At 54.0% G+C, this 23660-nt stretch overlaps 3 protein-coding genes across 3 annotated transcripts in view; 1 reads left to right on the top strand and 2 right to left on the bottom strand.

Moving 5' to 3' along the window:
- The window catches only part of ENH_00082230 (hypothetical protein, conserved), a gene marked incomplete at both ends in the record, with an annotated part of 4939 nt that extends 2378 nt beyond the window's left edge, over positions 1-2561 (top strand). Inside the window, 2 exon segments of the mRNA XM_013583016.1 lie at positions 1-1490; positions 1647-2561. The exon segment at positions 1-1490 is cut by the window's left edge and continues 175 nt beyond it. Of these exon segments, the coding sequence (XP_013438470.1) occupies positions 1-1490; positions 1647-2561 (2405 nt within the window).
- Positions 2562-3573: 1012 nt separating this feature from the next.
- ENH_00082220 (hypothetical protein, conserved) lies at positions 3574-10347 on the bottom strand (the record flags this gene model as incomplete). The annotated part of the gene is made up of 8 exons (XM_013583015.1): positions 3574-3609; positions 3819-4601; positions 5381-5474; positions 5750-5840; positions 6319-6451; positions 7605-8044; positions 8366-8583; positions 8828-10347. 8 exons carry the CDS (start codon positions 10345-10347, stop codon positions 3574-3576), a joined length of 3315 nt encoding a protein of 1104 aa, XP_013438469.1.
- A 1890-nt stretch (positions 10348-12237) lies between these two features.
- Positions 12238-22795, bottom strand: ENH_00082210 (P-type ATPase, putative; the record flags this gene model as incomplete). Its single annotated transcript, XM_013583014.1, has 19 exons — positions 12238-12489; positions 12844-12999; positions 13210-13452; positions 13601-13794; positions 13980-14260; positions 14864-15010; positions 15147-15302; positions 15454-15849; positions 16144-16394; positions 16634-16889; positions 17045-17163; positions 17223-17382; positions 17487-18240; positions 18406-19369; positions 19695-19826; positions 20053-20430; positions 20632-20757; positions 21144-21700; positions 22060-22795. 19 exons carry the CDS (start codon positions 22793-22795, stop codon positions 12238-12240), a joined length of 6258 nt encoding a protein of 2085 aa, XP_013438468.1.
- Between the last annotated feature and the right edge of the window lie 865 nt (positions 22796-23660).

Genomic DNA, 23660 nt, shown 5'->3' with positions numbered 1-23660 from the left:
TGCTCTCGGGAGGGTTGTCGCTTGCAGGTGCTGCTGCACTGCAGCAGCAACAGCAACAGCCGCTGCTGCTGCAAGAAGCTGCAGCAGCAGCAGTGCATTTCCACTGCAACGATTTGCTGCTACGGCAGCATGTGGCCAGCAGCAGCAGCAGAAGCAGCAGCAGCAGGCCTGAGACGAACGGCTGCAGCTCTTTTACAGACGATGCAGCATCTAGAGGAGTAGGCACAAGATCACCGGGTACCGCAAGTGCTGCTGCTGCTCCTGCTGCTGCTGCTGCTGCTGCTGCTGCTGCTGCCGCTCCCAGCGTTGTTGCTGTCAACAGCAGCGAATTCTGCTCCTCGCTTTATGGGCACTTTTGCGCGCTGATGCCTTCTGCTGCTATTTTTGACCCTGCAGCAGTCTTAGTGCTGCTGCAGCAAGTGGCGCTGCAGCAGCAGCAGCAGCAGCAGCAGCCGCAGGACCAAGAGCAGCAGCAGCAAGAGGTAATAAGAGAGCGGCAGCAGCAAAAGACTGCAGATCTCCCGTGTCTGCAGCTGCTGGCTGAGCGGCGCATGGCGACTGCCTGGTGTGCTGTGGGGCAGCAGTTTGCTGCTGCTGCTGCTGCTGCATGCGCGAGCCACGCTGTTGCCGCCTTAGGAATTCTTTCAGCTGCTGCCTCTGCTGCTGCTGCTGTCCAGGAGCAGCAGCAGCACTGTCACCTCCAGCAGCAGCAGCAGCGACAGCAGCAGCAGGCTGCATCAACGCCTGTTGACACTGGGGTAGCAGCAGCAGCAGAAACACCCCCGTCACCAGATGGTGGGGCAGATGTTCAGTCTGCAGCAAATTCTGATGCAGCAGCAGCAGCTGCTGCATCTACTGCTGCTGCTGCTGCTCCTGTTGTCTCCCTGCACTGGATGACAGTGGCGCTGCTGCAGCAGGAGGAGGAAGAGCTTGCTGCGAGCTTCCTTGCTGCTACGCCGCTGCCGAGCCGGCAGCAGCAGCAGCGACGGCAGCAGCTGCAGCAGCGGCTGCAGCAGCAGCAGCAGCAGCCGCTCCATGCAGATACATTGTTTTCTGTGTGCTCTGCAGTAACGGAGTTTGCTGCTAGTTTTGGGGTGGCTGGAGATGCTGCTGCAGCGCCTGCTGCAGCTGCTGCCCTCACGCCGCATCTGCTGCAGCAGCTGCGTATACACTGCAGCTGCGCATACACCGCATTTGCTGCAGCAAATATGGCAGCGAGACGGCTGCAGCAGCTGCTGCCAGCGGGCGCAGCGGCAGCAGCAACTTCCGGTGTAGCAGCGGCAGCAGCAAACAACTTGCTGCTGCTGAAGGACTGCAGCCGTGAACCCAGCAGCAGCAGCTTTGCAGCATGCGCAGCTGTAGAAAAGGAGGCGGTCCGTGCAGCAGCAGCAGCAGCAACCACTACTGCTGCTGCTGCTGCCGCCAAGCATGAAACAGCAGCAGCAGCTCCAGTCCAGGTGCTGCAGCCATCCACCTATGTTTTAGAAAAGGTAGGCTATTTCTGCTGCTGCTACTGCTGCTGCGTCTACAGCATGGGACTTAGCCCGACTTGGGAGCTGCTGGTACATTTTCTGTGTCATTTGGAGCTCTATATCCTGCTGCTGCTGCTGCTGCTGCTGCTGCTGCTGCCGCTGCATGTGTTGCAGCTGCTGTGCCACACCTTCGCCTGCGAGGGGGTGGAAGCCCCGCAGCAAGCTGCAGATACACTCCATTTGCTGCTGCGTGCTGCGGCGCCATTGGAAGAGTGCAGAAGAATGTTCTCACGTGCTGCAGCAAGGGCAGCTCCCCGTGCCGCAGCAACAAGTGCAGCAGCAGCTGCATCTGCTGCAGCAGGAGCAGCTCCCGCTGCTGTAGCAACAAGTGCAGCAGCAGCTGCATCTGCTACAGCAGGAGCAGCTCCCGCTGCTGCAGCAAGAGGTGTAGCAGCAGCTGCATCTGCTGCAGCGGGAGCAGCAAGAGGTGCAGCAGCGGCTGCATCTGCTGCAGCGGGAGCAGCTGCCGCAACTGTAGCAACAGGTGCAGCAGCAGCTGCTTCTGCTGCGGCACGAGCAGCTGCCGTTGATGTAGATACAGGCGCAGCAGCGGCTGCTTCTGCTGCAGCAGAAGCAGCTGCCGTTGCTGGTGGTGGCGGGTACTCGATTGCTGCTCCAGCTGAGACTGACGCAGCAGCAGCAGCAGCAGCAGCACTCAAGTCCGTTAGATCGACAGCAATTTCTGCTGCTGCAGTGCCATGTGCCCCAACAGCAGCCAGCCCTAAGTCAGTCTCGCTAGAAAATACGCAGCAGCAGCAGCAGCAGCAGCAGCAGCAGCAACAGCAACAACATAGTGAAGAGCTGCAGGAATTGCAGCAGCAACCCAATCATCAGCAACAGCAACACCAACAACTGGCCCAGCAGCAGAAACAGCAGCAGGAACATTTTGACTTCCTTTCTTTGCTGCTGCAGCCATCGGCACCTCGCCGACCTCGCAGCGCTGCAAAACTGCGGGAAGTGCAGCTGCAGCAGCAGCAGCAGCAGCAGCAGCAAAATCAGGTTTTTTGGCTTGAACCATTTGAATTGTGAAGTTATTGAATTGTGGGATTTATCGTGAGCAGCAGCTAACTGCGCGTCTTTGCTTTGCTGCGTTATCTTCTCTGTCTCTGTCCTACTGTGCTGCTGATGTTTGTGCTGCTGCTGCTGCTTGTGCTGCTGCTGCTGCTTGTGCTGCTGCTGCTGCGTGTGCTGCTGCTGCTGCTTGTGCTGCTGCCGCTGCTTCAACGTACTTCGTGGGTCTCTTCGTGCTGCCCGCAGCCCCTAGGAGGGGCAGAGGAGTTTGCTGCACCTGAGTAGCTAGCTAGCTGAGTGCAGCTAGCTAGCGACATGAGCTAGCTAGCTAGACAATTCTGCTGCTCGCGCTTTGCATGCGCCTAGCTGTGCTCTGCTTCTTGGCTAGCTTGCTAGCTAGTTGGCTGCGTAGCTAGCTAGCTAGCCACCTAGCTAGAAGCGTCCAGAGGATGCAGTGCCGCTTCCAGCTTTCGTGTAACGTAGCAGCTTCTGCTGCTGCTACCCAAGCAGCAGCAGCAGCAGCAGCAGCAGCGGCAGCTGTAGCAGTAATTGCCCCCCTTAGTGCGTGGACTTGTCGCTTGCCAAGACCTTAAAATGGACTGGGGCAGGTCGCCGCTAGCTAGCCAATCCGTTGGCTAGCTAGCTAGCTAAAGGACCACCGGCTACATCAAGTGCAGCCCAGCCGGTCACACCAGCTTGTGGCTGGGTGGCTAGCCCATAGATTGCCAGCAGCTAGCTAGCTCCTCAGCTAGCTAGCTAGCTCCTCAGCTAGTTAAGCTAGCTGGGGCAGTGCTCGCGGTTCGAGCTAAGGGGGCAGCTATCTGCCCTTGTTGAGATCGGCAGAAGCCTTCAGCAGCGTCTGCTGTTGCAGCAGCACGTGCGCCCGCTGCATCAGCGGTACCTGCTGCAGCAGCAGCACCTGCTGCAGCAGCGGCACCTGCTGCAGCAGCAGCACCTGCTGCAGCAGCACCTGCTGCAGCAGCAGCGACTGCTGCAACACCTCCTGACGCCGGGGATAGTCGCAAAAGCGTTATGATGCCGCCTCTCTGCGGGACTGGCGGCTCCCCTGAAGCAGCAGCAGCAGCAGCAGCAGCAGCAGCAACCGCAGCAGCACAAAGTGGTGCCAAAAACACGGGGCAGCGAAACCCCATTAGCAGCATGCTAGCAGCAAAGAAGCAACCCAGAGTGTCCCACTCAACGATGTTGCAACAGCGAGAAGCCGATAGTATAGCAGCAGCAGCAGCAACAGCAACAGCAGCAGCAGCAGCAGCGGACTGTCTTGTCCAGGAACGGAGACTGTTCTGAGTAGGTAATTATGATTGGCTCCAACCGAACAATCGAAGGCGTATCGCTGGCTTGTGAGCAGCAGCAAGGAGCTCCGCCTCGTGCTGCTGCTGCTGCTGCTGGTGCTGCTGCTGCGGGGGTCTCCCCAGAGGTTTTGCTGCTGCTACGTTCTGCTTTAACTCCACCACCGCCGATGCTGCTGCTGTCTCCAGCAGCATCAGGAGACCCTTGAGGAGAGTTCTCTGCTGCTACATTGCTGCTGTTTGTGCCGCTGCTGCTGTTGCTATCTTCGCTCACAGTCGGCGTCGTCGCTGCCGTGCTGCTGCTGTTGCTGCTGCTGCTGCTAGTGGTGCTGCTGCCGCCGCAGCTGCAACTGCAGCTCCCCTTAAGAGGGGTAATTGGCAGCCTGTGGATTTCTGCGGAAAGAGAAAAACGGGGGCGAGACAAACGAATGCGCCGGTGGCCCGGAGGGGCTTTTTGCTGCTGCTGCTGCTGCTGCTGCTGCAGCTCAGCAGCAAACGGGTAGCGCCACGCCTCTTCGTCTTCCTCATCCTGTGGCTGCGGCGTTGCTGCTGCTGCTTGAACGCCGCTGCCGCTTGTGTGCTCCTCAGGAGATGGCGTTCTGGCTTGCTGCTGCTGCTGCTGCTGCTGTTGCCGCTGCTTCTGCTGCAGCAGCTTCTTGCGAGGAGGCGTCGTGATTATCTTGTCGGGAAATTGAGTCTGCTGCATCTCCGGCGTGTCCGACAAGCAGCAGCCCAAAGGCACGTCCACTGTCTGCAGCACATACAAGCAGCTAGCCATGTACCCTAGCTGTCTGGCTATCTAGCTAGCTAGCCCGCTAGCTAGCTAGATAGCTAGCCAGCTAGCGTGACTCCTGTCACGCTCGCTAGCTGCCCTGCTGAGCAGCTCGCTTCTCAGCTGCTCAGCTGATGGGCGACTAGCTAGCTAGCTAGCTAGCTAACTGGATAGCTAGCTAGCCAGCTAGCTAGCTAGGAGGCTCGGCAGCGAGGCGCAGCAGAGGAGCGAAAAGTTGCTGTGGGGGGGAAAAACTAGGGAGCCAGCCTGCTGCCGAGGCAGCAGCAGCAAACAAATCAAATAAATAAAACGCATGCATCTATAATGGATGTAAATATGCATGTAAAGGATAAACTATTTTTAAAAAACATCTTATTCCACATGTTGCGCGGCAAAAAAGTCGGAACATGCGCACAATGCATGCAGTGGTGATACGCATATTTGTAGCAATGGCCAACTCTTTGCAAAAAGCAGTTTGCCTTTGTTTCTGCACAAGAAAGATGCGATAAAAGACCATATAATCAAAAATGTTTTATTTAGAGTGTTTATTTTTGAATAAATGATATATCTGCATGCTTGAAAGGTACATGCGCTCCAACCACGTACTACACAAAGTGGTTATTCAGAATCATATAGCTTGCACGAGCACTTTCCTCCTTTTCAGCAGCAAATAAGCACTACAAATATATTTATTTTTTGAAATGTTTTAAATTTTTATAAATGGCGAATATTTATCTCCTAAAGAAGAGCTTTCCCACCTGGTAATTCAACAAGTCCGCACATGTATACACCACAACTGTGTCACCCTCCAGCACCTCCACTTCTTCCCTCAACATGGCGATGTTCGTGTACCTAAGTAGCACCCACACACACCACTCTTGCTGCTGCTGCTGCTCTTGCTGCTGCTGCTGCTGCTGCTGTTGCTGTCTCTGCGCGAGCAGCTACGAGTCGTGCAGCAGCCACACAGCAACACGGGTCAAAGGAAGCAGCAGCTGCTCCCGCATAACACAAAGCGCGAAACCCCTCAGAAGACGCTAGCGAGCTGCCAGCGGCAGCAGCAGCAGCAGCAAACGCAGCAGCAGCAACACCAGCACGCGCAGCAGCAGCAGCAGTAGGCGGCCTCTCACCAGTGGCTTTCCTCTTCGCCTTTACGGTGGTCAATCGACAGCCCCTTCAGCAGCTCCACTTCGCAGCAAAGAACAAAACCAGCCATTTTGCCTGCAGCAGCAAAGTGCAGGGCGTGGCAGCTAATTCATTAGCTAGCTAGCTAGCAGGTTAGCTAGCTAGCTAGCTACAGGGCTAGTCGCCCGCCACATACATAAAGTAAAGTCGGCACCGCACACGCAACCACTCTCCACTCACAGCTAGCTAGCCAGCTAGCTATCTAGCTGGCTAGCCAGCCATCTGGGCAAGGAGCCATTGCCGTGGAGCGACCCCTCTACCCAGACAACTCCGCATGCCTTAACCTACTTAGCTAGCTAGCTAGCTAGCCAGGCAGCGACAAAGCTACGTAGCTCGCTAGCTTGTTGTAGCTAGAGATCTAGCTAGCAAGTTAGCTAGCTCGCGAGCCAGCTAGTGCAGCTGGCTAGCTAGCTGCCAAGCTAGCTAGCTCGCCAGCTAGCCACTGCAGCTAGCCAGCTAGCTAGCTGCCACGCTAGCTAGCTCGCGAGCTAGCCAGCGCAGCCACGGGAGTCACCTGCTCGGGTGCAGGTGAAGACTGCTGTTCTCTTCTGCAGCATTTGCTTCGCCATGTCTTCTTCGAAAAGCAATTCTTCCAAAGGAGCAAATTCAGCAGACAGCAGCAGCCGCTGAAACCGAAGGCCCACAGACTGAAACAAAACCCGCCCCGGCGACACCACTGTCCGCAGCGGAAACCTGCACGCCCAACGCCCACGCCCAGCTAGCTAGCTAGCTAGATTGCTCGCGAGCTAGCTGGCTAGCTTGCAAGCTAGCTAGACGAATGGATAGATAGATAGATGGATAGATAACCGGCTGCACAGCTTGCTAGCCACATTGCTGCCCGGCTTCGCAGCCAGGTAGCTAGCTAGCTGGCTAGCTAGCTAGCTAGCTGGATAATTGGCTAGCTAGCTAGCTAGCTAGCTAGCTGGACAGTTGGCTAGCTGGCTAGCTACCTAGCTAGCTAGCTAACCGGCTGCACAGCTTGCTAGCTATATAGCTGCCCGGCTACCCAGCCAGGTAGCTAGCTAGCTGGCTAGCGACTCAGCTAGCTAGCTGGCTACAGCGCTAGCTAACCGGATACGTATCTATCCATCTAGCTAGCTAGCTAGCGAGCTAGCTAGCTAGCTAGCTAGGTGCGGATGAGTAGTGAGTGGGTTTGCTAGCTAGGCAGGGCAAGAGCTGAAGAAAGCAAGGGGAGGCATGCAGGCGGCACAGAAGTTTAACTAAATAACTTTAATAAAACAAAAACATCAAATTATAAATTTCAATTTAATATTTTAATTCAAATAAAAGCACTGGATTGCGAAATGCTCGATGTACAGACACGAACACAAGCGGCAAGCAGCAGCAACGGCAGAACCGCAGCAGCAGCAGCAGGAAAGCAGCAGCAGCAGCAACGCAGCAGCAGCAGTAGCAAAAACAGCAAATTTACTTATTATGGGGAAACGCGATGTGGCGCTCCAGGGGAAATTCACAAGGAGCGAACCAAGTGCGGCCGGCGTAAGGAATAGACCGAGACACGCGACCTGCAGCAGCAGCAGCAGCAGCAGCAGCAGCGGGAGCAGCAGCAGCAGAAAGGCAGAATGCTTAGTATGGGAAGTGAAACATATGATAGCAAATAACCTTCTGCACTTGGAGCTGCTGCTGCTGCCTCTGCATGCCAAATGACATATAACGCTACCAGCATAGAGAGCAGCCCACCGACAGCCACAGCAGCAGCAGCAGCAGCAGCAGCAGCAACAGCAGTAACAGCAGTAACAGCAGCAGCTAGTTACCCGTTCTCTGTTGTATGTCGAGAATCACGTCGGCCACTCCCTCATTGCTGCAAATATCTCCAATGATTTCATGGATCAGCAAATCGAATCCCTTGTTTTCCTTGCTGCGGCTGCAGTTGCTGTTTTTGTTGCTGTTGCTGTTGCTGCTGCTGCTGCTGCTGCTGCTGCCCTTGGGATTGGGCTGCGGCGTTTTCTTAGCCTTGTTGGTTCCGTTCTTCCCAGCGGCGCCCTGCTGCTTCACCGCAGCCTGCTCCTGCTCCTGCTCCTGTTCCTGCTGCTGCTGCTGCTGCTGCTGCTGGCGCTGCTGCAGCGTCTGCCTGGCCTCTGCAGCGAGGGCCGGCAGGTCTGCCTCTTTGGAATACAATGCATGCACTTTAATGACGGAGTCGAATCCGTAAATGCGGACATAAGAAGAAGCCTCTGCGGCGGAGCGTCGGGAAACTTCCAGAGCTGTCACATGTTTCGCTCCTGCGCACAAGAAAGCAGCATTCAACTTCGTTCAACTTGGACTAAAGTTCGACAAACTCGAGATTAAATAGTCCCAAATGAAGCAGCACAGGCGAAAAGAAGAAGCAGCAAAAGGATAAGCGCCCCTTTGCGAGAAAAGCAGCAGCAGCAGCAGCAGCAGCAGAAGCTGAACTTGCAAAGCTGCAAACACGACCCAGCACGCTGCGGTGTCTGCGCAGACACCGCAAAGAAGCCCGTGACGGAGCGAAGGAAAGAAGGAAATGAAAATGCAAAACAAAAAGAAATAAAAAGAAAACAAACAAAAAGAACTTGTCTTCTCACCAGCCCTCGCCGCGTTAATGGCGAGAATGCAGACCGGCCCGCAGCCAATTTCCAACGCCGTGTTCGCCTCTTTGGCGAGACAGTCAATGGCCTGTCTGTACAGCCGAACTCTCTTCAAGTCCGAAAGCATCGAAATGTGATTTTGAGGTTTAAAACGGTAAGTTACGGTGTACACGTTGCACAGCGGCGAGAGGTTCTCCGTGGTCCCGCAGGCCACGCTGCAGCAGCCCAAAAACCCGCCGGCCCGCCTTGCTGCTCCCCGCAGCAGCAGCAGCAGCAGCAGCAGCAGCAGCAGCAGCAGCAGCAGCAGCAGCAGCAGCAGCAGCAGCAGCAGCAGCAGCAGCAGCGCAGCGCTGCCCCACAGACGCGCCTCCACCCGCGCCACGAGCGCTGCTGCAGCCCCCGTTCTCACCACAGGGTTAGGGTTTAGGGTTTAGGGTTTAGGGTTTAGGGTTTAGGTACCCGTTGTTGATGAAAACATCTATTTTTTGGTTGAGAGACATTGTGTCTTTCGCAGATTTCCCTCTTCTGCCTCTTCCCTTAAGATCTATAATTTGGTCCACTGCCAGCTGCTTCAGCCGTCTGTACAGTTTGCGGCCAATTGCTGCTGCTGCGCTTTCCCCGTCGCTCTCGCTGCTGCTGCTGCTGCTGCTGCTGTTGTTGCTGCTGTTGTTTGCGGGGCTGCAGCCGTCGCCTCCCTCCTGCTCCCGCTTGCTGCTGCTCTGCTGCACCCGCCGGCGCTTCCCCCTGCTGTCTTCCTGCTGCTGCTGCTGCTGCTGCTGCTCCTGCTGCTGCTCCTGCTTCTGCTGCTTCCTTCGCAGGTGCTGCCACCGCAGCACTGAAGTCGCCTGGGCGCAGCACCGCTGCAGCGTCTCTTCTTGCTGCTGCAGCAGCAGCTGCTGCCTTTCCTTGGCATTCAGTCGGCTGCTGCCGTCCTCGCTGCTGCTGCAGCTGCTGTCGTCAGCTGCAGCAGCGTCTCCATCTTGCTCCTGCTCCTGCTGCTCCTCCCGCTGCTGCTGCCCCTCCTGCTGCTGCTGCTGCTGCTGCAGCCCCTCGTGCTGCTGCTGCTGCAGCGCTTGCTGCGGCTGGAATAGCTGGCGCTGCTGCCGCCGTCTCGGGGCTGCTCTTCGCTTTCTTACCGGAGCAGCAGCAGCTGCGGCGTATTGGTTGCTGCTGCTGCTGCTGCTGAGCTGCTGCAGCAGTTGCTGATGCAGCGCAGCCTCGTGCTGCTGCCGCTGCTGCAGAGCCGGCACAAAGAAACTGCTCTTACCCCCGCTGCTGCCTGCTCCGGCTGCGGCTGCTTGCTGCTGCTGCTGCAGCAGCTGCAGCAGTTGCTGCCGAACACAGTTCGTCGGAGAAGTAGAAGCAGCAACAGTTGCAGGTATCCCAGGTCTAGCAGCAGCTGTTGCTGCTGCTCGCTGCAGCAGCTGCTGCTGCTTCTCTAAAGAGCTTTTCTGCTGCGATACTTTTCTTTCAGCTATTAATATGTTTGCCAGCTGGTCAGCAACCTGCTGCTGCTGCTGCTGCTGCAGTTGACTTGCTAGCTGCTGCCGCTGGTTATGCAGCTGCCGCAGCAGCAGATTTTTGTTGCTTATGGCACACAACAGCTGCTGCTGCTCCTCCTGCGGAGTCCCGCCTTGCTGCAGCAGCTGCTGCAGCACCCCGGGAGCCTGCTGCTGCAGCTGCTGCAGCTGCTGCAACTGCTGCAGTTGCTGCAGCTGCTGCAGAACACGCACTTGCGCTGTTTGCCTCCCTATAATCTGGTGCAGCATCTGTTGTTCAACCGGCAGCGTCTGCTGCATCTGCTGCTGCTGCTGCTGCTGCTGCTGCTGCAGCGCGTGCAGCCACTTCTCGGCTGTTCTTTGCTGCTCCGTGTACTCCTTGATCCGGCGCAGCAAATCCTGCATATGTTCCGGCGACTGCTGCTGTTGGTGTTGCTGCTGCTGCTGCAGCCGCTGCAGCAGCAGAGCCAGTCCCTCCATGTTTTGGCGAGCAGCAACAGCCGCACGCAGGTGTCGAGGCGTCAGCTGCTGCTGCTGTGGATGACTCCGCTGCTGCTGCTGCAGCTCCGCTGGCCACCGCCGTTGCTGCTACTGTTGCTGCTGCTCCTGCTGCTGTGGACACAGACAGCTGCAGCTGCTGCTGCAGCGCCTCTGTGGCGTTGCAGTGTCACGACAGTCAACCTGTCCCTGCGACGCCTGCGCATGGCTGCAGCTGCAGCGGCGGCATCTGCGGCAGCAAAAAGAGCAGCTGCTGCCACTGTGGCGGCTCAGTGGTGGGTTTCTGGCGAGCTGTTTTGCTGCTGCTGCTGCAGCCTGGCTGCGGCGGTGTTGAGTGGGCCGTGAGGCACACAGGAGCTTGACTGCGCTTCTGCGCTGGTGCCTCTTCTGCTTCCGGCGCCGCTGCTGCAGCTGTTGCTGCCGTTGCCGCTGCTGCAGCAGTTGCTTGCGGTGACCGGTGACTGATTCTCCTGCTTTCCACAGCAGCAGCCCGCAGTTTCAATGAGCTAAGCAATGCAAAAAGTCACTCGAAACAGATTAAATTTAAAAAATCACCTTTTGCTCCCGAGTCACTCGGTGGAGGCTGTGTTTGTATGCATGCAGCAGCAGCAGCAGCAGCAGAGGGATGTGGCGGTGGCGCCACCAGGTGTACGTGCAGCATCAGCAACAGAGTTCAAAAGGATTAATTCAAAATGGAGATGATTACGAAAGCGCATTAAGGCCTGTGTGTTTTTTATTTCTTTCTTTTTACCTCAACTGCCCAAAGGAGCAGTCACGCTCAACTCAGCGCCACGGGGGGAGATTTCCCCCCTCCTGGGAAGCGCGAAGAGAAGGTAATTTGTGCCTTCGGCTCCTTCTTTAAGTCTTTATTGTGTTATTTCAGTCTATGAAAAGCAAATGCAGACAAAGGGGAAAGAGATGCACTCAGTAGACACAAACAAAAGCTGCTCGTCCCGAGCAACCTGAAACACCCATGCGAACACTAACACTCACCGGAGGGCCGTAGAAATGAGCCCTTAATTGAGCCTCTGCGGGAAAACGTATTTGAAATTTATTTTATGTTTATTGATTTACATATTTAAGTCAATTAAGCCCAATGCATTCAGCCTCTGATCGCCCCCTGCCAGCCGTGCACGGCGGAGCTGCCGATTCTTCAATATTCACTTGCTGCTGTCTCTGCGCAACTTTGCTGCTTCCAAGTTCCAGTTTAAAGTTGAAAGATAAGAAAGACATTGCAGCAAGTCCACCCTCAGTTTGCTGCTGTCTGCTGCACTTCAGTGGACAGCAGTGCAAATGAACAGCAAAAACCTCTTGGCACTGCAGCAGCAAACCGCCAAAAACACACGGCAGCCAGAATCCCCAAACCCTCGCTTCACAGCACTGAAAGCTGCAGCAGCAAGCAGCAGCAGCAGCCACCAACCACAGGAGCAAACCACTGCAGCGTGCTATCGCTGGCAGCAGCAGCAACAGCAGCAACGGGAGAAACGGTAGCAGCCAGACTAGTTAAAGGAAGAAATCAAACTGCAAATGGCCAATGCGGTTAGAGGCCACTAGTTTTCTTAGCCACTCCAGTAGCCTTGCGGATCTAAAGGCAAATCTCAGTAAAGTAGGGTGGCTGGCAGTTGCTGCTAGCTAGCTGCTGCTGCCTCGCTACCTGCCCAGCAGCAGCAGCAGCAGCAGCAACTGGAACCAACGCTTGTAAGCCATTGCAAGTTCTCCGCAAGAATACTCCCAAGTCCTAGTGTTGCAAGGTGCGGCAGACGCGTCAAAGAACTACCATTGAGTTCATCTATATATGTGTACAAACGAATGCACTCACGCATGCATGCATGCATGCATGCGTGCGAGTGTGCCTCCAGCAGCTGTGGGGCTTCACGTGCTGCGCAGCGCTGCGTTCGTAGCAGCAGACTGAGAGCGCCTGCTTGCTGGCAAGAGCGGCAACGTGCCGCAGCTGCTGCCTGGCCGCAAGCCGCTGCTGTTCTGTTGTGACAAGCCCTTGTTGAGCCGCGAAGCAGATGCAGCAGCAGCAGCTGCTGCTGCTTCCATTCCAGCGGAGTTCTGCGCAAGTGCGCTGCTGCTGTAGTGCATCAGAGACAGACGGTGGTGCCCAAGGCGAGTACGGTCCTGCGAGGCAGCAGCAGCAGCAGCAGCAGCAGCAGCAGTTGCAGCAGCACCGTATCGACAGCAATTGCATCCCCGGGACTCTCTGTTGGCATTTATATCTAAGGTTTGTTCCACCCATGAAGGTGTGGGAGCACTAGAAGTTTGTCGCTGCATTATGTGTTTGCTGTTTCCTTTTCCTCTTGAACTTAACTGCTTTCCAAACCCCAGTTCAAATATGAATGGGTGCGAGCAAATGATGCATGAAAAGGTTAACTAGACAGAATCGATAGGGAGTGCAAGCAATCAAGGCTGTGCACCGATGAAACAGTTGATTAAGTGATCAATTAATTGAACAAGAAAGTTAGACTTATTTACCTGCTCAGCAAATGCGTATCCTCTCCACTCTTCACTGCGAGTTTTCGGGACCACAACAACTGTCTTTGCGTTTCCTCTCGGGGCGACCACAACGTCAAATACGCCTAAGGCAATGCGTTCTCGAATAATGCATTGGGCAGAAGGCCGAAACATTGTCTGAAGGTGAAATAGAGCAAAATGGAAGTTTAAAGTTTCTTACACACAAATTCTTCGCAATAATCGCAGTAGTTCAGAAAGTTTTCTTCCTAATTTCGGTGCTGCTTTGCACGAGTCTTGTTCACAGAAACGTGAATATAAGAAGAAAAGCTGCAGGCTGTCGAAAGTTGCTAAACTAAACCCTAAAGATTCAAAAACCGGAATATTTACCTCATAAAACCAATTCAGGAAAGGAGGCAACAGCACCACCACCACCGCTAGAGCCACTGCGAAATAGTGGCGGCTGAAGATGTGCGTCGCTCGCAGAGCTCCGTACAAATCGGGGCAGTATTCTCCAGGGACCAAAGGGCAAACTCCCGCGGACAAAAACCAGAATCCAAAGTCCAAAAACACTGCTAGCCATATAAACCAAAACCACGTGTGCAGGTATGGAATGATGATCAAGTTGCAGACCTGCACAGGCAAGTCGAATCCGCAAACCTGAACTCATATGTTCAAGAACGGGAATGCGCATTTCCGCTTTTCAGCCAAAGACAAAAGACTGGAACAAGTGTCACAACTAGCTAAGCTTTACAAGCAATTCTCCGGGTCCAGGTCTTACCACAATTATCACCCAAAAAACGCAACTGCCTTCAAACCGAACTGTGAGGCTCAAATGACCATCGTTTTCAAGGTTTATGCCACCCCACCCCAGCCCGTAGAGAGGAATAAAGACGCAGCAGCATGCTGTGAACAAGCCGTAGACGAACCAGCGCCAAAATAAACCCGCACCTGCAAACCGCTGGACTCCCAGCTCTGAGCAAACGTCACAAAGCGGCATATAGAATAAAGGAGTGGATTCAACTCTGAGTTGTGTTAATTAATCCACCATTCATAAAAGATCAAAATGCGACATGCAGGCGGCTCCAATGCTGAACGTGCAGACATCCACGAATTCACAACCTTGCCATCATGCAGAACTGCATGGAGTCCATGCTTACTTGCAAAAGCTGGGTAGAGTACTGGAGTTTGCAGCGTGACCTCCATCGGCAGCTGTCTGTCAAAGATGGAGTAAAGTACCACGGGAAGTGTGGTGTATAACACATTAAAGAGTTGTTTAAGCCACGAATTAAACAGGTCAGCGGCCGACCAGGCCGAGACAAAGGCGTAAAAGAAATCTGCCAACCCGAAAACCACGTTCTTCCATATCGTCTGATATATTTGGAATGAGTTGCGGCGAAGAGCCTCAGCCCCGTGACAAAACAGCAAGTTCTTCAAGTACCTTCATGCAGGCGGACAAGACAAAAAGAAGTAGCTATCCCTAAAGGCCTGTTTAATACCTTTTAGGTCGAATAAACAGGCAAATCCCCCGCGAGAATATGTACGTACTCACTTCTCTGCATGTACATGATATATGGTTGGATTAGAACACTAAACTCTGCCTTGCTTGTGAATTCTCCCATCATATTGAATGCAATCCATTCTACATACTAATCTGCGTCTACGCAGACTCAAGACTATTTTTCATGCGGGTCTAAGGTCTAAAGTTTACAATTTTGGGTACCAGCTTGCTTCTGCTATGAGCTAAATATACGCACATATACTCTCACTAAAACAAAGAATGCACTAACGACTATGCACCATAGGCCCATCTAGGAAACATCCAGATGCCGTATGCACAAGCTCACAAGCATACCGTGCTTCAATCAAAAATACCTACCAACACCATCCCCAACAAACATCCCTTCCACACACAACTGCAAATTGGACTAAAACTAGAGGCAAAACCTGCAGTAAACGCTAAGCTTTAAGCTCTAAAGGCACGCAGTACACACAAGCAACAACCCGACCACTAAAATGCCCAACGCTATCGTGCTTGACGGACTTGAATTCAGTAATGGAGAAATCTGCTGCGCGTACAGCCTGTAGCCCTTCCTTGCCTCTTATGCCCACTCCCACATTTGCTGCTATTAACATGCCCACGTCGTTGGCCCCGTCTCCTATGCCTAGGGATACTGTGTTGCTTTGGTACCTGCAAACACACAAACCCTAATTTCGAAACTCAAACCCTAATACCCAGAATCACACTGCTGCTCTCCATTTCCCTTTCATGTTAAACCCTATGCCATAAGCCCTAGATCCAAGAGCCATAATTGTAAGCCCTTTACCTCTGGCAGTAGTGTACGACCTCCGACTTTTGTTTCGGCGAGACTCTGCAAGCAATGAGGGTATTGCAAAGAGAAGCCAAGCCAAAGAAGTACCGCCTGTTTTCTGCTGTTGACAACGCATGCGTCAGAGCCTCCCCAGTTATTGTAATAGCACACCTGCAAACAAGCAAGCCCTTGATTCTAAATCCGAAACTTCAGAGCTCACACAAGTGTTAAGACTCTCACTCCAAAGTGTAGGCCACAGTTGAATCTGAAAGCTACATTGCTCTTCAAAAGGAAGTTTGAGGATTTAGGGTCTGTAGCTGACTCCTGGTATCCCTGAACTGCCGGAATCTCAATGGACGTGCTGGAGGGATTAAGCCTGTCAGTTGTGCTTTTGTCTGTAGTAGATCGGCAGATCAGCTGCTGCTCCTCTTCTGTTTCCGTGGCTGCTGCTGCGCCGCCAGTTGCATGTCTGAGTGTTGGCTCCTCGGACGCTGCTCCTGCTGCAGCTGGTGCAGCAGCGCCCGAATCCGCAGCTGCTGCAGCTGTCAAGGCCTCGTCCCTCTTGCTCTTACTGCGAGAAAGACTCTTCCTTCTCTGTCCTTCTTTTTTCATTTTCTTTTCCCGCGCTTTCCCCTCTTCGCTGTCCCTTTCGAAGTGCTCCAGGTACTCCTGGACGATGTCTTCAACTTGCTGCGGGGAAAGGCGCTTGTTCCGACGCCTGCAAACAAACTCTAATCTTGAACCTTAGACGCTAAACCCTGAACACTACCCCCTCAATTCTGAATACTCTACGGAAGTCAATGCTAATAGTTGTCAGATGATAAGAGCAGGATTTAGGTGGCTTCAGCAGATTCTAAATCCTAAACAGCAAGCCCTAAGTCCTACAGCTCAAACCCTAGTCCCGCATCTCCCTTTTCAACGCGCCACATCTGCCTTGCGTCACAGATCAGGTCTACCTTCCAACTTCACTGCCTGCATTCCAAACCCTAAACTCTAAACCCTAAGGGCTCACTGTTTTGGGTCCGCCTTGACGACCTTCTTCGTGGCATTGAATGTCAAAATTTTAACAAAGGACTCCCAAGGAATCGTTGGAGGCTCCGCTTTGCGAGCCCTGTGCACCGAGGCACTGTCGGCCCCGCCTCCGGGAGCCCTAAAGCAAACAGCGGGGGATTTGCTGCAGCGGATGCCGCGCCGTTGCTGCTGCTGCTGCTCGGGGGAAATGCTGCGTTGCTCGTCGCTGACCTCAGAGGGCTGTTGTTGCAGCTGGGAGATAAGGAAAAAGAACAACAAGGAAAAAAAGAAAAATGGAGAGTAAGTCACACACTAGTGGCAACGACAAGGCAGACAGCAGCAAAAATGGCCAATTCGTCAGAGGAAGTACCTCGACAAACAAAAGCAATGAAGGCACCGAAGGGAGTAAAGTGATTCCGCTGAATGCCTGTGTGCTTTTTCGTGCTGTTTCTGTTAAGCAAAATCTACTTTTCCTGCCTAGGTCAACTCACAGCCTTCAGTGCAATGACTTCAAAGGCATCTGCCGCCAGTTGGGCCGCCACTATATACGACATGTATTGGTGGAGCTGCTCCCTGACGGCCTCTGCGCTCTTTCCATCTACTATTGCATTGTATGTGAAGTCCGTCAGTAAGCTGCAGCTGTGGCCGATGCTGATCGCCGTTTCCAATTTGTCCCCCGTCAAAACCCACACCTTGACTCCCGCGGCTTTTAAGTCTGCAATTGTTTCCACCACCTCGTCCTGCAGCCTGCAAGAAGACCCGAAGTCTCACGTAGCAAACCCTAAACCCTCGAAAGTGGAGCGGAAATAGGCGCGGAGAGTGGAACCTGCAAAAACTTACGGCCAGAACGCTCAAGGACACTCTAAACCCTAAAACTTGAGCTCTGAACTGTTTGCACGTACTTGTCGTCAATGCCGGTACAGCCTAGCAGCTCAATATTTCTCTCCATGCGGGCGAAGACAGCAGCAACTGCTGCCTCTTTGCTTTCTCCTGTTTGATCCTTGGCCGCCATCAGCTCCATCTGGAAAACAAATCGGAATCCACAAGCCATAACACAAAATCTAAGCCTCCTAGCTTGACCTTTTTGAGGATCTCGAGGTTGCGATTCGCAGCTGCATTCAAATATCCGGCGATGCGCAACAGCAGCAGCGCTCCGACAGCGCCAACACAAACAGCAGCAACTGGGGCAGCAGCACCACCGTCTCCAGTTGCAGCAACAGCACCAACAACACCACAACAGCTGGACTCGCGCAGCAAAAGCACCTCTCACACAACAGTCAAGCAGCGCAGCGACAGCAGCAGCGATAACAGCAACTGCAAATCTGCCATCACTAGCAAGAGCACCAATCGTAGCGGCGCAATATTGTGCCTCTTGCCTGATACTTTTCGAATTGCCTCTCGGATATGAATCTCTGTCCAAGCACGAGGGTCCTGAGTCCCCTCTGCGCCATCTCGCCCAGCTGCATTTTGCACGCAGCAATTGCTTCCTCCTGTCCTGCTGCAGCAACAGCAAAGACGCTCGTGTCTGCTCCCTTGATAAGCAGCCGTAGCCGCCCGTTGCGGTCCCTGATGACGACAGACATTCGCTTGCGGTAGTTGTCGAACTCAAGCACCTCCAGCAGCTCTATGTTCACTACAGGCACCACGTCCTGCGGCTTTTGCTGCTGCTCATTGTGGGCGGCAGCAAGGGCTTCTATGCGGCGGCGGTCTGCGTCGCTCAGGAGAGCCTCTGCAGCTAGCTCGGAGCGCACAGCTAGCTGGATCGCGTTCAAGTTCGGCCTGCAGACAAATTCTGCCCCCAAGTGCTTTGCTGCTGCTGTCAAAGCCAGCTCGTCCGGGCTGGAAGCGTCGTAGGCTGCTGCCAGCTCCAAGGGGAAATGGCATAAGGTCACGTCTGGCTGCTGTTGCTGCTGCTGCTGCTGCTGCTGAGAAGAAGCTGGACACAACTGAGACCGCAAACTAACTGATGGCGACGCTGCAGGCGGCACTTGCGGGCCCGCCGCTGCTACTGCTGCTGCTGGGTCTGGCAAAGAGGGGCTCTCTCGAGCAGACGGAGTTCCGCCCGAAGGGTCAAGCGCCCCACCAGCGGCGGCACCAGCTGCAGCAGCAGCAGCAGCAGCACTCACAGCCATATAACGGAAATATGTGCGCAGCAGCAGCACCAACAAGGACAGAGTTCAATGCGAACAGGTGCACGCATGCGCGAGCTTCTCAGCAAAGTTCACACATACAGTCCACGTTTTTGCAATTAGGGACCGCTTACATTTAAAGCGTGGTGCTTCCATATGCAGCGATGGTACCCTCTTGTACCGAAAGCAGTGTGTGTTCCGCAAGCCGCTGCTGCTGTTGGTGCTGAACTGTCGCTGGAGGCTGTTGAGCCTTCCGCTGCTGCAGCGGGAGCTGCGGCCTGCTGCAGCAGCAACGCGTGGTTTGCAGAAACCTTTGTCCTCCCCATCACTGCTGTTGCTGCTGAGATCGCTGCTGCTGCTGCTGTCACTGTAGTAGCTGCTGCTGTAGCAGCTGCTGTAACTGGTACTGCGACGCACTTTCACTCTACTGCTGCTGTTGCTGCTTCTGCTGCTGCATGTCCTTCCGTGGTGTTCTGTTGGCGGGTCAAAGACGTGAGGCAAGGGTGGAGGAGCGCTTTCGGCAGCAACTTCACGAGAAGCAACACTGTCGCCGCCCCCACGAGCTTCGGAATTTGTGCCTCCCCCTGGTCCATCTCCCCAGTCGAAGGAAGGCAAGACGGGAACAGAACGGACAGAAACAGCCCTCTTTTTTAAAGCAGAAACAGCAGGAGTCCCTGCCGTTGCTCTTGGCGTTGCTGCAGTGGCGTCAACAGCAGGTTCTGCTGCTGGCGCTTCCCCAGGTGAATCCTCTTCTGGCGACAGTTGCACGAGCGCTTGTGCCTGCTGCGTTTGTTGATTGTCTTCCCGCTGTTTCGCTTTCTGCAACTCCCCATCCGCCGCCTCCTCATGCTTTTTCTTCTGCTGGTGGTCTCGTTCCTGAGCCTCTTGTGGCTGCTCTTGCTGCTGCACGTGCGGCACTGGTTCCCTAACCTCAGCACCTGCAGTACCATCACTTGCAGCAACAGCATCAGCTGCAGCAGCGTCAGTCCCAGCGGCCGGTTCCGCAGTGCAGGAAATGTCCAGCCGCTCAGGAAGAGGCGCCGAAGGTTTCGGCAGAACAGAATGACACAAAGCCAAAACCATCAGAGCGTCTCGAGCCTAAATCCAATTACAACGCACCGCGCAAGCCCAAAAACCTGTCAAGCCAGGTCAGCTTCAACTACAGCCATTTCGGCCCTCTAGTTCCTGATTTGGGGTTAGTGGTGCTCACTTCACACGGAGCCATTTGTACTTTGTGTGCTGCAATTTGCAAGTTAAGGTCTAGGGTTCAGGGTTGGTGGCTAGTGGCTTCGAATTCATGGTTTGTGGTTTTAGGTTTGAGGTAATAACTTGCCTTTCTTTGATGCTCTTTTGAAGCCGCTGCTATTTTCTCGTGGAAATTTTTCGCGTCAAAGTCGACGTGCTCATTGGGCGACACATTCACATCTTTCGCTCCTTTATCTTTCTTCTTTCCTTTCTTCAACACTTCAGTTTCGCAGACAGATAAAGTCAAAGAAGCGCCGCGAGAGCGCATGCAACGCAGTTCACTACAGCTCTCTGACACAACAAACGATTTCTGCACAACAAGCAGGGAACAAACACTAAACCGCAAGCCCTAAACCCTCGCAGGCCAAAAAGCCTGTTCTGTACTGCCTCGCCCTGCATGCATGTGTTTACTGCTGCTGCTACTGTTTAGATCGTGCTTTCAGATTTTTTGCCACCTGCACCGCGTTCCCCGCAAAGTGTATCTTGTCTAGAATACAGAGTTTGTGGTTCAGCGCTTTAGGTGAAGGGTTTAGTACCTCCTCTTCGAACTCTTCATATCCGTAGACCTCGTGTTCGATGCCTAGACACCTGAATTGCATGAGGTTCTGAGTGAGGGTTCCTGTCTTGTCCGAAAACACGTGAGTGACGCTTCCCAGCTCATCCATCAAGGCAACAGATTGTGCTGCTGCGCCACCCTTGCTGCTGTTGCTGCTGCTGCCGGACCCGCCCTCCTCCCCCGACGCCCCGCCGCTCCTACTGGCTCCCAAGACGCCGCTGTTGCTGCTGCGGCTGGAAGCTTTCATACGCTCATCAGCAGATAAGAAGCTCGCCTGGCACCAGCGGCTGACCTCAAGCTGCACTAATAATGTTATAGGCACGAAATAGCTCAGCAGCAGCACGTAGCGACCAAATGCCTGAAACAAACACAAGGCTTAAAAGGTGAAGCTTTATCCCCGAGCCAACAAGCATACAGCAACTGAAGCAAGACACTGGGTTCTAAACAGCAAAAGTTGTCGCGCAGTATACCCTTGGCGAAAATTCTGAGCTGGAGACGCTAGGATGCAAATCCTCCAGGCTAAACCCTAAACCCTAGACCCTAAAGTCTAATGCCTCACCACTCCTAAGGATGTCAGGAAGTTTGACAGTCCCGACTCCCAACGCGCATCCAAGTACCATGCGTTGTCTGACAGGTGTTGGTTTTTGGATGCATAAACCACTGCTGCTATTGCGCACAAAATGAACTGAAACAAAAAGCACAAACCACAAGTCGCAGGCCCTAAACCCCGAAGTCGAAACCATGGAAAGATGCGTTTGCCAACAACTCAATGAGGTGTGTGACACTAGAAAGTCATATTTTCCCTTAGTGGGAAGCAACAGCAAAAGAAGGCGTCGAAGTAGAAGCAAATGCAGCGTCGAAAGCAGCAGCAGCCAGCAGCAAACTCCGAGCAGCAACAGCTGTTACAGCCCGGCCCGCTGCAGCAACAGAGTCACAATCAGCGACATAACTATCAGCAAGATCCAAAATACAGCTGTTGCGCCGGTATTGCCAATATCGGCAGTAGCAGCACCAGCAGCAGCCGCACACGCAGCAGAAGCAGCAGGAGCCGCAGCAGAAGCAGCACATTACCTGGGCAACAGCCAGCAGCACTGCATGTTGGTTGTACAGCACTTGTGTGCGTGAATACTTGAGCTCTCTTTGTTTCGTATTCTTCATTATTCGGGTTTGGTGGCCGGTGTAAACAACAAGACCGTACACCCACTCTGTGCAGCGCACTGTAGCCCCTCTCCACACAAACTGGGAAATGTCCACAGCAAACTGCTGCTGCTGCTGCGGGGAGGTGTGTGGGGAGCCAGCAGCAGCACTACTGATACCAACAAGAGCGTCTTGAGGCTCTTGCACTGTCCTGTCGTTCACGTTGCTGCTTTCGTTCCATTTGCTGCCTCGGGTGGTCCCCAGTTGCTGCATTGTCCGCCGCTGCTGCTGCTGCTTGTCCAAGAGATGCTGCCCCCCATTGCTGTGGGTCGAAACCACGGGAGACGCTGCTGTGTGGAGGTTGCCTCGAGTGTTTTGGTTCTCGTTCCGTGCTGCTCCTGCTGCTGCTTTGTGTTCGGGAGAAGGCAGCAGCAGCAGAGTGCCCGAGAACTTGTACAGTTCTGCCGACGGCACTTCGTAATGAATCTCAACTGAAAAAACAAGTAACAGCAAAAAAAGAAAATTGCTTAGAAGAGCAGAGACAGAAAACAAGTGACCAGCAAGAGGAAAAGAAAGTCAGAGACGTGTCCACAAATTGTATCAAGCACACGCATGCAGTTGTACAAAATATATTTATTTATGTACATGTAAACACAAATTTATAATATATGTATAGATGTAGTTCAGCAATAGCCAGGCTTACAGCAGCCCCTTTACCAAAGGCAACCCCGCTATTCACCCCACACTCAGAAGAGCAGTCACTGCCTTCCTTCCCATGATGCTCCTAAATGTTTGGCCCAAGGGTTTAGGGTTTGTGCTGAAGTGTTTAGGGTTTGAGTCCGGGGCCTACGATTCATAGTTCCAGCGTCTTCGTCGTTATTGACATATCTGGCCACAGCTGGAATGCAGGTTTTGTTTTTGAGGTTCGTTTCTCCGTCAAGCTGCACTGTCTCTACGTAAGCGACCCCACAGGGGTCTGAACAATTCAAAAGTACCACATCGGCGGGCACGGACTCATCAACATTCAACTTGATGACATCGCCGGGCTTGAGACTCTCCCAGAGCACCTGCTGCAGGCCGTGGGGTGTACATACACTGCAGAGTCGGCGGTTTTCCGCGCGATCAGCCTGCGCCCTGTTTATGTTTTCGTAAGCATCCTTTGCTGCTGTAATTAGCATAACGAGGCACAGGGGAAAGAGAAAAGTAGGCATCCCATCACTGTCACTAATTTCGGGCACCATCTGCAGAATCGCCATGACAAAGAAATAGAAATTTGCAGGCTGGGTAATTTGCGACAATAAATTCAAAGGCAAAAAGCTCCACCAGGTGTACTGGGTGGTGCGGATGCAGTTGTTCCAACTGCTGACGCCGAGCGCCGCGTTCGCAGTAGCCTCTTGCTGCTGCTGCTGCTGCTGCTGCTGCTGCGTGCGGATCACTATGTTGCCCATGCGCTTCTGATGCACTTCCGGCTGATCTAAACTTGCAACATATTTCTCAAAACCCAACCGCAGCAAACACCACCTGTAAATTTGCCCAGGCCAGTCGGCCCCACAAACACAGGGGCAAAGGCGCACCCACAGACCCATTCTGTCGTAATTTTGCTGCTGCTGCTGCTGCTGCTGCTGCTGCTGCTTTTCGTGGTGCTGCTACCGCTGCTGCTGCCGGTCTTGCTGTCGCTTCCTTTACTGTTCTTCCTGGTTTTGGTGCTGCTGCTGCCACTGCTGCTGCAGCTTTTGCTGCTGCTGTGGCCGCCGCTGTTGCCGTTGGTTGTGTTCCTGCTGCTGCTGCAGTTGGTGGTTTTAGCTCTGCCGTTGCTGCTCCTTGTGCTGCTGCTGCCGCTGGCTTTTCCCTTTTTTATGCTGCTGCTGCTACTGTGGCCGTGGAGTTTCTGCTGCTGTTCTCGGGAGCCGTGCTACTGTAACCGCTGCTGCTGGAATACTGGGTTTGCTGCTCTTGGTAAGCAGCAGCAGCAGCAGCAGCAGCAGCAGCAGGCAAGTTATGGAGAGAATGGCGAGAACCAAAGTGCGACTTATCAGTGCATGCGCTGGGGGCTCGCATATGCCCAGGCCAAGGTCCCTGGCTGCTTCTGCTGCAGCTGTTATTATTGCTGCTGCTGTTGTAGTTGTTGTTTCTGCTGTTGCTCATGCTGCTGCTACTGCTAGTGGTGCTGATGACTGCGCTGCTGCTGCTGCTGCAGCAGAAGTTGCTGCAGCGGCTGCCGTGACCTCAACAAAGAACCAGGAATTCATGCGGCGGAAGTCAGGCATTGCGGCGATAGAAGCTGCTGCTGCTGCTGCTCGTACTACTTCTGGCGCGGCCAATGCTCCTGGTGCTGCAGCAGCAGCAGGAGCATCGCCCGTGCTCCTGGTGCTGCAGCAGCAGCAGCTCCAGGCCAGCCCACACGAGATCCAGCGAGTCTCCAGTGCAAAGACGACGCAGCCGCAGCTCCAG

Source organism: Eimeria necatrix, genomic scaffold, assembly GCF_000499385.1.
Source record: "Eimeria necatrix Houghton genomic scaffold, Enh_scaff8, whole genome shotgun sequence".
Taxonomy (NCBI): domain Eukaryota; phylum Apicomplexa; class Conoidasida; order Eucoccidiorida; family Eimeriidae; genus Eimeria; species Eimeria necatrix.
This window is presented reverse-complemented; position numbering and strand designations above follow the sequence as displayed.